The 13760-nt window shown below is 44.7% G+C and overlaps 1 protein-coding gene across 3 annotated transcripts in view; it reads left to right on the top strand.

Annotated features, from left to right (window-relative positions):
- The window catches only part of LOC106572983 (V-type proton ATPase subunit S1), a 42034-nt gene that overhangs the window by 16275 nt on the left and 11999 nt on the right, over positions 1-13760 (top strand). For 2 of the 3 annotated variants that reach the window (XM_045696583.2, XM_045696584.2), the window contains exons 2-3: positions 576-702; positions 2292-2560. In XM_045696583.2, coding sequence (XP_045552539.1) covers positions 576-702; positions 2292-2560 — 396 coding nt within the window. The other variant, XM_045696585.2, reaches the window with a different exon arrangement.

Below are 13760 nucleotides of genomic sequence, written 5' to 3'. Positions count from 1 at the left end.
GGGGGGGGGAAGTATTTGATCGCCTGCTGATTTTGTACGTTTGCCCACTTGCATAAGTATTTGACCCCTTCATTTCTATTTCCCTCATTAAAATGCAAATCATTTAATAGCATTTTTCTGGATTTTGTTGTTATTCTGTCTCTCACTGTTCAAATAAACCTACTATTAAAATTATAGACTGATCATTTCTTTGTAAGTGGGCAAACGTACAAAATCAGCAGGGGATCAAATACTTTTTTCCCCTCACTGTAGGTTCTTGTTGGCCATGTTCAGCTGGGGGGAGATTAAGAGGAGTTTGGACCAGCATCCCATTGACAGGCCGAGTAGCCAAGACACAAACTACCCTTGATTGTGTAACCCAAACCAATAGGGCTGCTTTTTACTGTAACCAATTGTGTATCTGGGAGTGTTGGAGGCAGAAGCCAAGTTTCCATTCTAACCAATTTGACAAAGTTGTATTCTATTTGGAAATTCAGCATTGGTTTGCTGGTCAAGACATGTCCTCTTAGTGTTTTCAGTTGAAGTCCCTGTTGCACTCTGTTTGGTAACGTTTGGTCCCTCCTGAACGACGTCAGGTCTGGTCTGCTGTCTCAGGCTGTTCCCGCTGCTGGTCACATAGTGGGTGTCACTCAGCTGAACTCATACCTGGAGACCGCCCTGGGGTCATCCCCACGCAACGTCCTGCTCTTCCTGCAGGACAAGGTAATACACACACACACCATCACACCTCCTCCTCCATGCTTCAGCTGAACTCATACCTGGAGACCGCCCTGGGGTCGTCCCCACGCAACGTCCTGCTCTTCCTGCAGGACAAGGTGATACACACCTACCTCAGTAACCCGTATACCACTCAAACCTACCTTTAGTAACCCGTATACCACCCAAACCTACCTTAGTAACCCGTATACCACTCAAACCTACCTTAGTAACCCGTATACCACTCACACCTACCTCAGTAACCCGTATACCACTCAAACCTACCTTAGTAACCCGTATACCACTCAAACCTACCTTAGTAACCCGTATACCACTCAAACCTACCTTAGTAACCCGTATACCACTCAAACCTACCTTAGTAACCCGTATACCACTCAAACCTACCTTAGTAACCCGTATACCACTCAAATCTACCTTAGTAACCCGTATACCACTCAAACCTACCTTAGTAACCCGTATACCACGCACCACCCAAACCTACCTTAGTAACCCGTAAACCATGCACCACCCAAACCTACCTCAGTAACCCGTATACCACTCAAACCTACCTCAGTAACCCGTATACCACTCAAACCTACCTCAGTAACCCGTATACCACTCAAACCTACCTCAGTAACCCGTATACCACTCAAACCTACCTCAGTAACCCGTATACCACTCAAACCTACCTCAGTAACCCGTATACCACTCAAATCTACCTTAGTAACCCGTATACCACCCAAACCTACCTTAGTAACCCGTATACCACTCACCACTCAAACCTACCTTAGTAACCTGTATACCACCCACCACTCAAACCTACCTTAGTAACCCGTATACCACTCAAACCTACCTTAGTAACCCGTATACCACTCAAACCTACCTCAGTAACCCGTATACCACTCAAACCTACCTCAGTAACCCGTATACCACTCAAACCTACCTCAGTAACCCGTATACCACTCAATCCTACCTCAGTAACCCGTATACCACTCAAACCTACCTTAGTAACCCGTATACCACCCAAACCTACCTTAGTAACCCGTATACCACCCAAACCTACCTTAGTAACCCGTATACCACTCACCACTCAAACCTACCTTAGTAACCCGTATACCACCCAAACCTACCTTAGTAACCCGTATACCACTCAAACCTACCTCAGTAACCCGTATACCACTCAAACCTACCTCAGTAACCCGTATACCACTCAAACCTACCTTAGTAACCCGTATACCACTCAAACCTACCTCAGTAACCCGTATACCACTCAAACCTACCTCAGTAACCCGTATACCACTCAAACCTACCTCAGTAACCCGTATACCACTCAAACCTACCTCAGTAACCCGTATACCACTCAAACCTACCTCAGTAACCCGTATACCACCCAAACCTACCTTAGTAACCCGTATACCACCCAAACCTACCTTAGTAACCCGTATACCACTCAAACCTACCTTAGTAACCCGTATACCACTCAAACCTACCTCAGTAACCCGTATACCACTCAAACCTACCTTAGTAACCCGTATACCACTCACACCTACCTTAGTAACCAGTATGTTAGTTGTCTCACTGTCTCCTCCCTCTAGATGAGTATTGAGGACTTCACCATGTACGGAGGGGCATTTGGCAACAAGCAGGACAGTGCCTTCCCTAACCTAGAGGGGGCGCTCCTCTCCAGCCCTTCCTCATTGGTCCTGCCTACCGTGGCCTGGCCAGCATCCAATGCTGTGATTGGTCAACTCCAGGACCAATTAGACACCTCTCCTCTCTACTTGGACCCAGAGATGCTCAGCCAGCTACGACTCAATGCTTCTACACCCGCCCTGCTGGTCTTCAGACTACCCTACAGCACCGGGTACGGTTCTGTTTATCCCTCTGGTTCTGTTTGGTTCTGTTTATCCCTCTGGTTCTGTTTATCCCTCTGGTTCTGTCTGGTTCTGTTTATCCCTCTGGTTCTGTTTATCCCTCTGGTTCTGTTTATCCCTCTGGTTCTGTTTGTCCCTCTGGTTCTGTTTATCCCTCTGGTTCTGTTTATCCCTCTGGTTCTGTTTATCCCTCTGGTTCTCTCTGGTTCTGTTTATCTCTCTGGTTCTGTTTATCCCTCTGGTTCTGTTTGTCCCTCTGGTTCTGTTTATCCCTCTGGTTCTGTTTATCCCTCTGGTTCTGTCTGGTTCTGTTTATCCCTCTGGTTCTGTTTATCCCTCTGGTTCTGTTTATCTCTCTGGTTCTGTTTGGTTCTGTTTATCCCTCTGGTTCTGTTTATCCCTCTGGTTCTGTCTGGTTCTGTTTATCCCTCTGGTTCTGTTTGCGCCTCTGGTTCTGTTTATCCCTCTGGTTCTGTTTATCCCTCTGGTTCTGTTTGCGCCTCTGGTTCTGTTTATCCCTCTGGTTCTGTCTGGTTCTGTTTATCCCTCTGGTTCTGTTTGGTTCTGTTTATCCCTCTGGTTCTGTTTATCCCTCTGGTTCTGTCTGGTTCTGTTTATCCCTCTGGTTCTGTTTATCCCTCTGGTTCTGTTTATCCCTCTGGTTCTGTTTATCCCTCTGGTTCTGTTTGGTTCTGTTTATCCCTCTGGTTCTGTTTATCCCTCTGGTTCTGTCTGGTTCTGTTTATCCCTCTGGTTCTGTTTGCGCCTCTGGTTCTGTTTATCCCTCTGGTTCTGTTTATCCCTCTGGTTCTGTTTATCTCTCTGGTTCTGTTTATCTCTCTGGTTCTGTTTATCCCTCTGGTTCTGTTTGGTTCTGTTTATCCCTCTGGTTCTGTTTATCCCTCTGGTTCTGTCTGGTTCTGTTTATCCCTCTGGTTCTGTTTATCCCTCTGGTTCTGTTTATCCCTCTGGTTCTCTCTGGTTCTGTTTATCCCTCTGGTTCTGTTTGGTTCTGTTTATCCCTCTGGTTCTGTTTGCGCCTCTGGTTCTGTTTATCCCTCTGGTTCTGTCTGGTTCTGTTTATCCCTCTGGTTCTGTTTGTCCCTCTGGTTCTGTTTGGTTCTGTTTATCCCTCTGGTTCTGTTTGTCCCTCTGGTTCTGTTTATCTCTCTGGTTCTGTTTGGTTCTTTATCTCTCTGGTTCTGTTTATCCCTCTGGTTCTGTTTGGTTCTTTATCTCTCTGGTTCTGTTTATCTCTCTGGTTCTGTTTATCCCTCTGGTTCTGTTTGTCCCTCTGGTTCTGTTTGGTTCTTTATCTCTCTGGTTCTGTTTATCCCTCTGGTTCTGTTTATCTCTCTGGTTCTGTTTATCCCTCTGGTTCTGTTTATCCCTCTGGTTCTGTTTGTCCCTCTGGTTCTGTTTATCCCTCTGGTTCTGTCTGGTTCTGTTTATCCCTCTGGTTCTGTTTATCCCTCTGGTTCTGTCTGGTTCTGTCTGGTTCTGTTTATCCCTCTGGTTCTGTTTATCTCTCTGGTTCTGTTTATCCCTCTGGTTCTGTTTATCTCTCTGGTTCTGTTTGTCCCTCTGGTTCTGTTTGGTTCTTTATCTCTCTGGTTCTGTTTATCCCTCTGGTTCTGTTTATCCCTCTGGTTCTGTTTATCCCTCTGGTTCTGTTTATCTCTCTGGTTCTGTTTGGTTCTGTTTATCTCTCTGGTTCTGTCTGGTTCTGTTTATCTCTCTGGTTCTGTTTGGTTCTGTTTATCTCTCTGGTTCTGTCTGGTTCTGTTTATCTCTCTGGTTCTGTCTGGTTCTGTTTATCTCTCTGGTTCTGTTTGGTTCTGTTTATCTCTCTGGTTCTGTCTGGTTCTGTTTATCTCTCTGGTTCTGTCTGGTTCTGTTTATCTCTCTGGTTCTGTTTATCTCTCTGGTTCTGTCTGGTTCTGTTTATCCCTCTGGTTCTGTTTATCCCTCTGGTTCTGTTTATCCCTCTGGTTCTGTTTGTCCCTCTGGTTCTGTCTGGTTCTGTTTATCCCTCTGGTTCTGTTTATCCCTCTGGTTCTGTTTGGTTCTGTTTATCCCTCTGGTTCTGTTTGGTTCTGTTTATCTCTCTGGTTCTGTTTATCCCTCTGGTTCTGTTTGTCCCTCTGGTTCTGTCTGGTTCTGTTTATCTCTCTGGTTCTGTTTATCTCTCTGGTTCTGTTTGGTTCTGTTTATCCCTCTGGTTCTGTCTGGTTCTGTTTATCTCTCTGGTTCTGTTTGGTTCTGTTTATCCCTCTGGTTCTCTCTGGTTCTGTTTATCCCTCTGGTTCTGTTTATGCCTCTGGTTCTGTTTGTCCCTCTGGTTCTGTCTGGTTTTGTTTGTCCCTCTGGTTCTGTCTGGTTCTGTTTATCCCTCTGGTTCTGTTTATCTCTCTGGTTCTGTTTGTCCCTCTGGTTCTGTTTGTCCCTCTGGTTCTGTCTGGTTCTGTTTATCTCTCTGGTTCTGTTTATCCCTCTGGTTCTGTTTATCCCTCTGGTTCTGTTTGGTTCTGTTTATCCCTCTGGTTCTGTCTGGTTCTGTTTATCCCTCTGGTTCTGTCTGGTTCTGTTTGTCCCTCTGGTTCTGTTTATCCCTCTGGTTCTGTCTGGTTCTGTTTATCCCTCTGGTTCTGTCTGGTCCCTCTGGTTCTGTCCCTCTGGTTCTGTTTATCCCTCTGGTTCTGTTTATCCCTCTGGTTCTGTCTGGTTCTGTTTATCCCTCTGGTTCTGTGGCTGTTTATCCCTCTGGTTCTGTCTGGTTCTGTTTGTCCCTCTGGTTCTGTTTGTCCCTCTGGTTCTGTTTATCCCTCTGGTTCTGTTTATCCCTCTGGTTCTGTCTGGTTCTGTTTATCCCTCTGGTTCTGTTTGGTTCTGTTTATCCCTCTGGTTCTGTTTATCCCTCTGGTTCTGTTTGGTTCTGTTTATCCCTCTGGTTCTGTTTATCTCTCTGGTTCTGTCTGGTTCTGTTTATCCCTCTGGTTCTGTTTGTCCCTCTGGTTCTGTTTATCTCTCTGGTTCTGTTTATCCCTCTGGTTCTCTCTGGTTCTGTTTGTCCCTCTGGTTCTGTTTGTCCCTCTGGTTCTGTTTGTCCCTCTGGTTCTGTTTGTCCCTCTGGTTCTGTTTATCTCTCTGGTTCTCTCTGGTTCTGTTTGTCCCTCTGGTTCTGTTTGTCCCTCTGGTTCTGTTTGTCCCTCTGGTTCTGTTTGTCCCTCTGGTTCTGTTTATCTCTCTGGTTCTGTTTGTCCCTCTGGTTCTGTTTGTCCCTCTGGTTCTGTTTGTCCCTCTGGTTCTGTTTGTCCCTCTGGTTCTGTTTATCTCTCTGGTTCTGTTTATCCCTCTGGTTCTGTCTGGTTCTGTTTATCTCTCTGGTTCTGTTTGGTTCTGTTTATCTCTCTGGTTCTGTCTGGTTCTGTTTATCTCTCTGGTTCTGTTTGGTTCTGTTTATCCCTCTGGTTCTGTTTCATGGTTTACAGTGTTTCCCCTAGTATTTATTTTCAGCAGCGGTGGCAAAGACAGTATTTTGATGTTTTAAAGTAATTGCCAAGTGAAATATAACCTGTAATTATGTATAATATGAGTGGGCAATTAAGTTAAAGTGAAACAGGTTAAATCCTCCTGAGGAGTATTACATCCTCTGAGGTGTGGTTTTTGATGTCTTATCTTCAATTTATTCTTTGGCCACAAATACAACAGATACTACGTTTTCCTTTTAAACATTTTTGTTTAGTGGATTTGCCGCAGAGCTCACACCTGAATCACACCTGAATCACACCTGAATCACACCTGAATCACACCTGAATCAAATCACATTTTGTCACATGCTTCATAAACAACATGAAAGCAACAGGTCTAGACTAACAATGTATCGAGAGAAAACGGGTCTAGATTAACAGTGAAGTGCTTGGTAAACAACAGGTCTAGACTAACAGGTAAATGCTTGGTAAACAACAGGTGTAGATTAACAGTGAAGTGCTTGGTAAACAACAGGTCTAGACTAACAGGTGAAATGCTTGGTAAACAACAGGTGTAGATTAACAGTGAAATGCTTGGTAAACAACAGGTCTAGACTAACAGGTAAATGCTTGGTAAACAACAGGTGTAGATTAACAGTGAAATGCTTGGTAAACAACAGGTGTAGATTAACTTCTCTGGGCTACGTGGGACGCTACCGTCCCACCCACGGTACACACTATTCAACAGCCAGTGAAAAATCAGAGCGCCAAATTCAAAAAACAACAAAATGTCATAATTCATATTTCTCAAACATAGAACTATTTTACACCATTTTAAAGATAAACATCTCCTTAATCCAACCACATTGTCCGATTTTCAAAAAGGCTTTACGGCGAAAGCATAAAGTTAGATTATGTTAGGACAGTGCATAGACAAATAATTACACACAGCCATTTTCAATGCAAGGACAGGCGTCACCAAAAGCAGAAAAGCAGCTAAAATGATGCACTAACCTTTGACAATCTTCATCAGATGACACTCCTAGGACATTATGTTAGACAATACATGCATTTTTTTGTTCTATCAAGTTCATATTTATATCCCAAAAAAACATTTTACATTGGAGTCATCTAAAATCATAAATAGCATTAGAAATATTCACTTACCTTTTAAAAATCTTCATCAGAAGGCACTTCCAGGAATCCCAGGTCCACAATAAATGTTTTGTTCGATAAAGTTCATAATGAATGTCCAAATATCTCCATGTTGTTTGCGTGTTCAGTAAGCTACTCAAAATGTAGGAAGCGCCCAGAAAATGTCACGACGAAAAGTCAAAAAAAGTTATATTTACGTTCGTTCAAACATGTCAAACGTTGTATAGCATCAATCTTTAGGGTCTTTTTAACTTCAAACTTCAATAATATTCCAACCGGACGATTGCACTGTCTTGAAAAACGTTTTGGAACACAGCTACCTCCTCACGTGAACGCGCACAATGAACTCGTGATTTTCTGAGTCACCAACTTCCCAGCCTTCTTGTTCTCTCTCTGTTCACTGCAAAAGGCTGAAACAAGGTTCTGAAGTCTGTTGACATCTAGTGGAAGCCTTAGGAAGTGCAAAATTAACCCTAAGTCACTGTGTGTTAGAAAGGCAATGACTTGAAAAGACTACAGGCATCAGATTTCCATTTCCCGGGTTGGATTTTCTCAGGTTTTTGCCTGCCATATGAGTTCTGTTATACTCACAGACATATGCAAATATTTGACTCTGGGCCCGAGTATTAGGCCGTTTACTCTGGGCACGCTTTTCATCCAAAAGTGAAAATACTGCCCCCTATACCCCAGCTGTCCCTTCCCAACAATGCAGAGGAAGAAAGATCAATAATATCCAAATAACTAGAGAAGTACATTTCCTGAAGAAAATGTGGTGTGCTTGTTTTAATGGTTAATTAAGTTATAGTGGTGGTGACTGGTTAGTTATAGTAGTAGTGGTGGTGACGGAGGGGGGGCTGGTTATAGTAGTGGTGGTGGTGTCTGGTTAGTTATAGTAGTGGTGGTGACTGGTTATAGTTATAGTAGTGGTGGTGGTGACTGGTTAGTTATAGTAGTGGTGGTGGTGTCTGGTTAGTTATAGTAGTAGTGTTGGTGGTGTCTGGTTAGTTATAGTAGTGGTGGTGGTGACTGGTTATAGTTATAGTAGTGGTGGTGGTGTCTGGTTAGTTATAGTAGTGGTGGTGGTGTCTGGTTAGTTATAGTAGTGGTGGTGGTGTCTGGTTAGTTAGTAGTGGTGGTGGTGACTGGTTAGTTATAGTAGTGGTGGTGGTGACTGGTTATAGTAGTGGTGGTGTCTGGTTAGTTATAGTAGTGGTGGTGTCTGGTTAGTTATAGTAGTGGTGGTGGTGACTGGTTATAGTAGTGGTGGTGGTGTCTGGTTAGTTATAGTAGTGGTGGTGGTGTCTGGTTAGTTATAGTAGTAGTGGTGACTGGTTATAGTAGTGGTGACTGGTTATAGTAGTGGTGACTGGTTATAGTAGTGGTGACTGGTTATAGTAGTGGTGACTGGTTATAGTAGTGGTGGTGGTGACTGGTTATAGTAGTGGTGGTGGTGACTGGTTATAGTAGTGGTGGTGGTGACTGGTTATAGTAGTGGTGGTGGTGACTGGTTATAGTAGTGGTGGTGGTGACTGGTTATAGTAGTGGTGGTGGTGTCTGGTTAGTTATAGTAGTGGTGGTGGTGTCTGGTTAGTTATAGTAGTGGTGGTGGTGACTGGTTATAGTAGTAGTGGTGGTGACTGGTTATAGTAGTGGTGGTGGTGTCTGGTTAGTTATAGTAGTGGTGGTGGTGACTGGTTATAGTAGTGGTGGTGGTGTCTGGTTAGTTATAGTAGTAGTGTTGGTGGTGTCTGGTTAGTTATAGTAGTGGTGATGGTGGTGACTGGTTAGTTATAGTAGTGGTGATGGTGGTGACTGGTTATAGTTATAGTAGTGATGGTGGTGACTGGTTAGTTATAGTAGTGGTGGTGGTGACTGGTTATAGTTATAGTAGTGATGGTGGTGTCTGGTTAGTTATAGTAGTGGTGGTGGTGACTGGTTATAGTTATAGTAGTGGTGGTGGTGTCTGGTTAGTTATAGTAGTAGTGTTGGTGGTGTCTGGTTAGTTATAGTAGTGGTGGTGGTGACTGGTTATAGTAGTGATGGTGGTGTCTGGTTAGTTATAGTAGTAGTGTTGGTGGTGTCTGGTTAGTTATAGTAGTGGTGGTGGTGTCTGGTTAGTTATAGTAGTGGTGGTGGTGACTGGTTATAGTAGTGGTGGTGGTGACTGGTTATAGTAGTGGTGGTGGTGTCTGGTTAGTTATAGTAGTAGTGGTGGTGGTGTCTGGTTAGTTATAGTAGTGGTGGTGGTGACTGGTTATAGTAGTGAGTGGTGGTGTCTGGTTAGTTATAGTAGTGGTGGTGGTGACTGGTTATAGTAGTGGTGGTGGTGACTGGTTATAGTTATAGTAGTGAGTGGTGGTGTCTGGTTAGTTATAGTAGTAGTGGTGGTGACTGGTTATAGTAGTAGTGGTGGTGGGACTGGTTATAGTAGTAGTGTGGTGGTGTCTGGTTAGTTATAGTAGTGGTGGTGGTGTTTGGTTAGTTATAGTAGTGGTGGTGGTGACTGGTTATAGTTATAGTAGTGATGGTGGTGTCTGGTTAGTTATAGTAGTGGGGGGGAGGTGTGTGGTGGTGGTGCTGGTTAGTAGTAGTGGTGGTGGTGACTGGTTGTAGTTATAGTAGTGATGGTGGTGTCTGGTTAGTTATAGTAGTAGTGTTGGTGGTGTCTGGTTAGTTATAGTAGTGGTGGTGGTGTCTGGTTAGTTATAGTAGTGGTGGTGGTGACTGGTTATAGTAGTGGTGGGTGGTGACTGGTTATAGTTATAGTAGTGGTGGTGGTGTCTGGTTAGTTATAGTAGTAGTGTTGGTGGTGTCTGGTTAGTTATAGTAGTGGTGGTGGTGACTGGTTATAGTTATAGTAGTGGTGGTGGTGTCTGGTTAGTTATAGTAGTAGTGTTGGTGGTGACTGGTTAGTTATAGTAGTGGTGGTGGTGACTGGTTATAGTAGTGATGGTGGTGTCTGGTTAGTTATAGTAGTAGTGTTGGTGGTGACTGGTTAGTTATAGTAGTGGTGGTGGTGGTGTCTGGTTAGTTATAGTAGTAGTGTTGGTGGTGTCTGGTTACTTATAGTAGTGGTGGTGGTGACTGGTTATAGTAGTGGTGGTGGTGTCTGGTTTAGTTATAGTAGTGGTGGTGGTGACTGGTTAGTTAGTAGTAGTGGTGGTGGTGTCTGGTTAGTTATAGTAGTGGTGGTGGTGACTGGTTATAGTAGTGGTGGTGGTGTCTGGTTAGTTATAGTAGTGGTGGTGGTGACTGGTTATAGTAGTAGTGGTGGTGGTGACTGGTTATAGTAGTGGTGGTGGTGTCTGGTTAGTTATAGTAGTGGTGGTGGTGTCTGGTTAGTTATAGTAGTGGTGGTGGTGACTGGTTATAGTAGTGATGGTGGTGTCTGGTTAGTTATAGTAGTGGTGGTGGTGACTGGTTATAGTAGTGGTGGTGGTGACTGGTTATAGTAGTGGTGGTGGTGTCTGGTTAGTTATAGTAGTAGTGGTGGTGACTGGTTATAGGTAGTGGTGGTGGTGACTGGTTATAGTAGTGGTGGTGGTGTCTGGTTAGTTATAGTAGTGGTGGTGGTGACTGGTTATAGTAGTGGTGGTGGTGTCTGGTTAGTTATAGTAGTGGTGGTGGTGACTGGTTATAGTAGTAGTGGTGGTGGTGACTGGTTAGTTATAGTAGTGGTGGTGGTGACTGGTTATAGTAGTGGTGGTGACTGGTTATAGTTATAGTAGTGATGGTGGTGTCTGGTTAGTTATAGTAGTAGTGGTGGTGACTGGTTATAGTAGTGGTGGTGGTGTCTGGTTAGTTATAGTAGTGGTGGTGGTGACTGGTTATAGTAGTGGTGGTGGTGTCTGGTTAGTTATAGTAGTGGTGGTGGTGACTGGTTATAGTAGTGGTGGTGGTGTCTGGTTAGTTATAGTAGTGGTGGTGGTGACTGGTTAGTAGTAATGGTGGTGGTGTCTGGTTAGTTAGTAGGTGGTGGTGACTGGTTATAGTAGTGGTGGTGGTGACTGTTGAAACTGGAGCAGCAGCACCACCAGGTGAACTGGGGACAGTAAGGAGTCATCATGCCAGGTAGTCCTGAGGCATGGTCTTAGGGCTCAGGTCTTCTGAGAGCGAGAGAGGGAAAGAGAGAATTTGAGAGAGCATACTTAAATTCACACAGGACACCGGATAAGACAGAAGAAATACTCCAGATATAACAGACTGACCCGAGCCCCCCGACACATAAAGTACTGCAGCATTAATACTGGAGGCTGAGACAGGTGGGGTCAGGAGACACTGTGGCCCCATCCGATGATACCCCCGGACAGGGCCAACCAGGCAGGATATAACCCCACCCACTTTGCCAAAGCACAGCCCCCACACCACTAGAGGGATGTCTCCAACCACCAACTTACCATCCTGAGACAAGGCCGAGTATAGCCCACAAAGATCTCCCGCACGGCACGAATCCGAGGGGGGCGCCAACCCGGACAGGAAGACCACGTCAGTGTCTCAACCCACTCAAGTGACGCACCCCTCCCATGGACGGCATGGAAGAACACCAGTAAGCCAATGACTCAGCCCCTGTAAAAGGGGTAGAGGCAGAGAATCCCAGTGAAGTAGACCTTACAGTGAAATGCTGAATACAACAGGTGTAGTAGACCTTACAGTGAAATGCTGAATACAACAGGTGTAGTAGACCTCACAGGGAAATGCTGAATACAACAGGTGTAGTAGACCTCACAGTGAAATGCTGAATACAACAGGTGTAGTAGACCTTACAGTGAAATGCTGAATACAACAGGTGTAGTAGACCTCACAGTGAAATGCTGAATACAACAGGTGTAGTAGACCTTACAGTGAAATGCTGAATACAACAGGTGTAGTAGACCTCACAGTGAAATGCTGAATACAACAGGTGTAGTAGACCTCACAGTGAAATGCTGAATACAACAGGTGTAGTAGACCTTACAGTGAAATGCTGAATACAACAGGTGTAGACCTCACAGTGAAATGCTGAATACAACAGGTGTAGTAGACCTCACAGTGAAATGCTGAATACAACAGGTGTAGTAGACCTCACAGTGAAATGCTGAATACAACAGGTGTAGTAGACCTCACAGTGAAATGCTGAATACAACAGGTGTAGTAGACCTCACAGTGAAATGCTGAATACAACAGGTGTAGTAGACCTTACAGTGAAATGCTGAATACAACAGGTGTAGTAGACCTTACAGTGAAATGCTGAATACAACAGGTGTAGTAGACCTCACAGTGAAATGCTGAATACAACAGTTGTAGTAGACCTTACAGTGAAATGCTGAATACAACAGGTGTAGTAGACCTCACAGTGAAATGCTGAATACAACAGGTGTAGTAGACCTCACAGTGAAATGCTGAATACAACAGGTGTAGTAGACCTCACAGTGAAATGCTGAATACAACAGGTGTAGTAGACCTCACAGTGAAATGCTGAATACAACAGGTGTAGTAGACCTTACAGTGAAATGCTGAATACAACAGGTGTAGTAGACCTCACAGTGAAATGCTGAATACAACAGGTGTAGTAGACCTCACAGTGAAATGCTGAATACAACAGGTGTAGTAGACCTCACAGTGAAATGCTGAATACAACAGGTGTAGTAGACCTCACAGTGAAATGCTGAATACAACAGGTGTAGTAGACCTCACAGTGAAATGCTTACTTACGATCCACTAACCGACTGCAGTTTAAAAAAAAACGAATGAGATAAAAGTAACAAGTAATTAAAGAGGAGCAGTAAAAAATAACAATCTATATATAAAAGGGGGTCCCGGTACAGAGTCAATGTGAATAGTCTGGGTAGCTATTTGACTAGAGTTTCAGGAGTCTTATGGTTTGGGGGTAGAAGCTGTTTAGAAGCCTCTTGGACCTAGACTTGGCGCTCCGGTACCTCTTGTCATGCGGTAGTAGAGAGAACACTATATGACTAGGGTGGCTGGAGTCTTGGACAATTTTTAGGGCCTTCCTCTGACACCGCCTGGTGTAGAGGTCCTGGATGGCAGGAAGCTTGGCCCCTGTGATGTACTGGGCTGTACGCACTACCCTCTGTAGTGCCTTGCGGTCGGAGGCCGAGTAGTTGCCATACCAGGCAGTGATGCAACCAGTCAGGATGCTCTCGATGGTGCAGCTGTAGAACTTTTTGAGGTTCTGAGGACCCATGCCAAATATTTTCAACCTCCTGAGGGTTTTGGCATTGTCATGCCCTCTTCACTGCTGTCTTGGTGTGTTTGGACCACGATAGATTGTTGGTGATGTGGACACCAACAAACTTTAAGCTCTCGACCGGCTCCACTTCAGCCCTGTCGATGTGAATGGGGGCGTGCTCAGCCTTCCGTTTCCTGTAGTCCATGATTAAATTCATTGAGGAAGAAGTTGTTGTCCTGGCGCCACACAGCCAGTCCCCTGACCTCCCTGTAGGTTGTCCTGTCGTTTATCAGGCCTACCACCTTCGTGTCTGCAAACTTAAGGATGGAGATAGTTGTACACGGTCATGTAGTCGTGGGTGATCAGGGAATACAGGAGGGGACAAAGCACGCACCC

The sequence above is a fragment of the Salmo salar genome, chromosome 15 (genome assembly GCF_965601325.2).
Source record: "Salmo salar chromosome 15, fSalSal1, whole genome shotgun sequence".
NCBI classification, from domain to species: Eukaryota; Metazoa; Chordata; class Actinopteri; order Salmoniformes; family Salmonidae; genus Salmo; species Salmo salar.
Note: the sequence above shows the minus strand (reverse complement) of the source record. Positions and strands in the feature narration are given on the sequence as shown.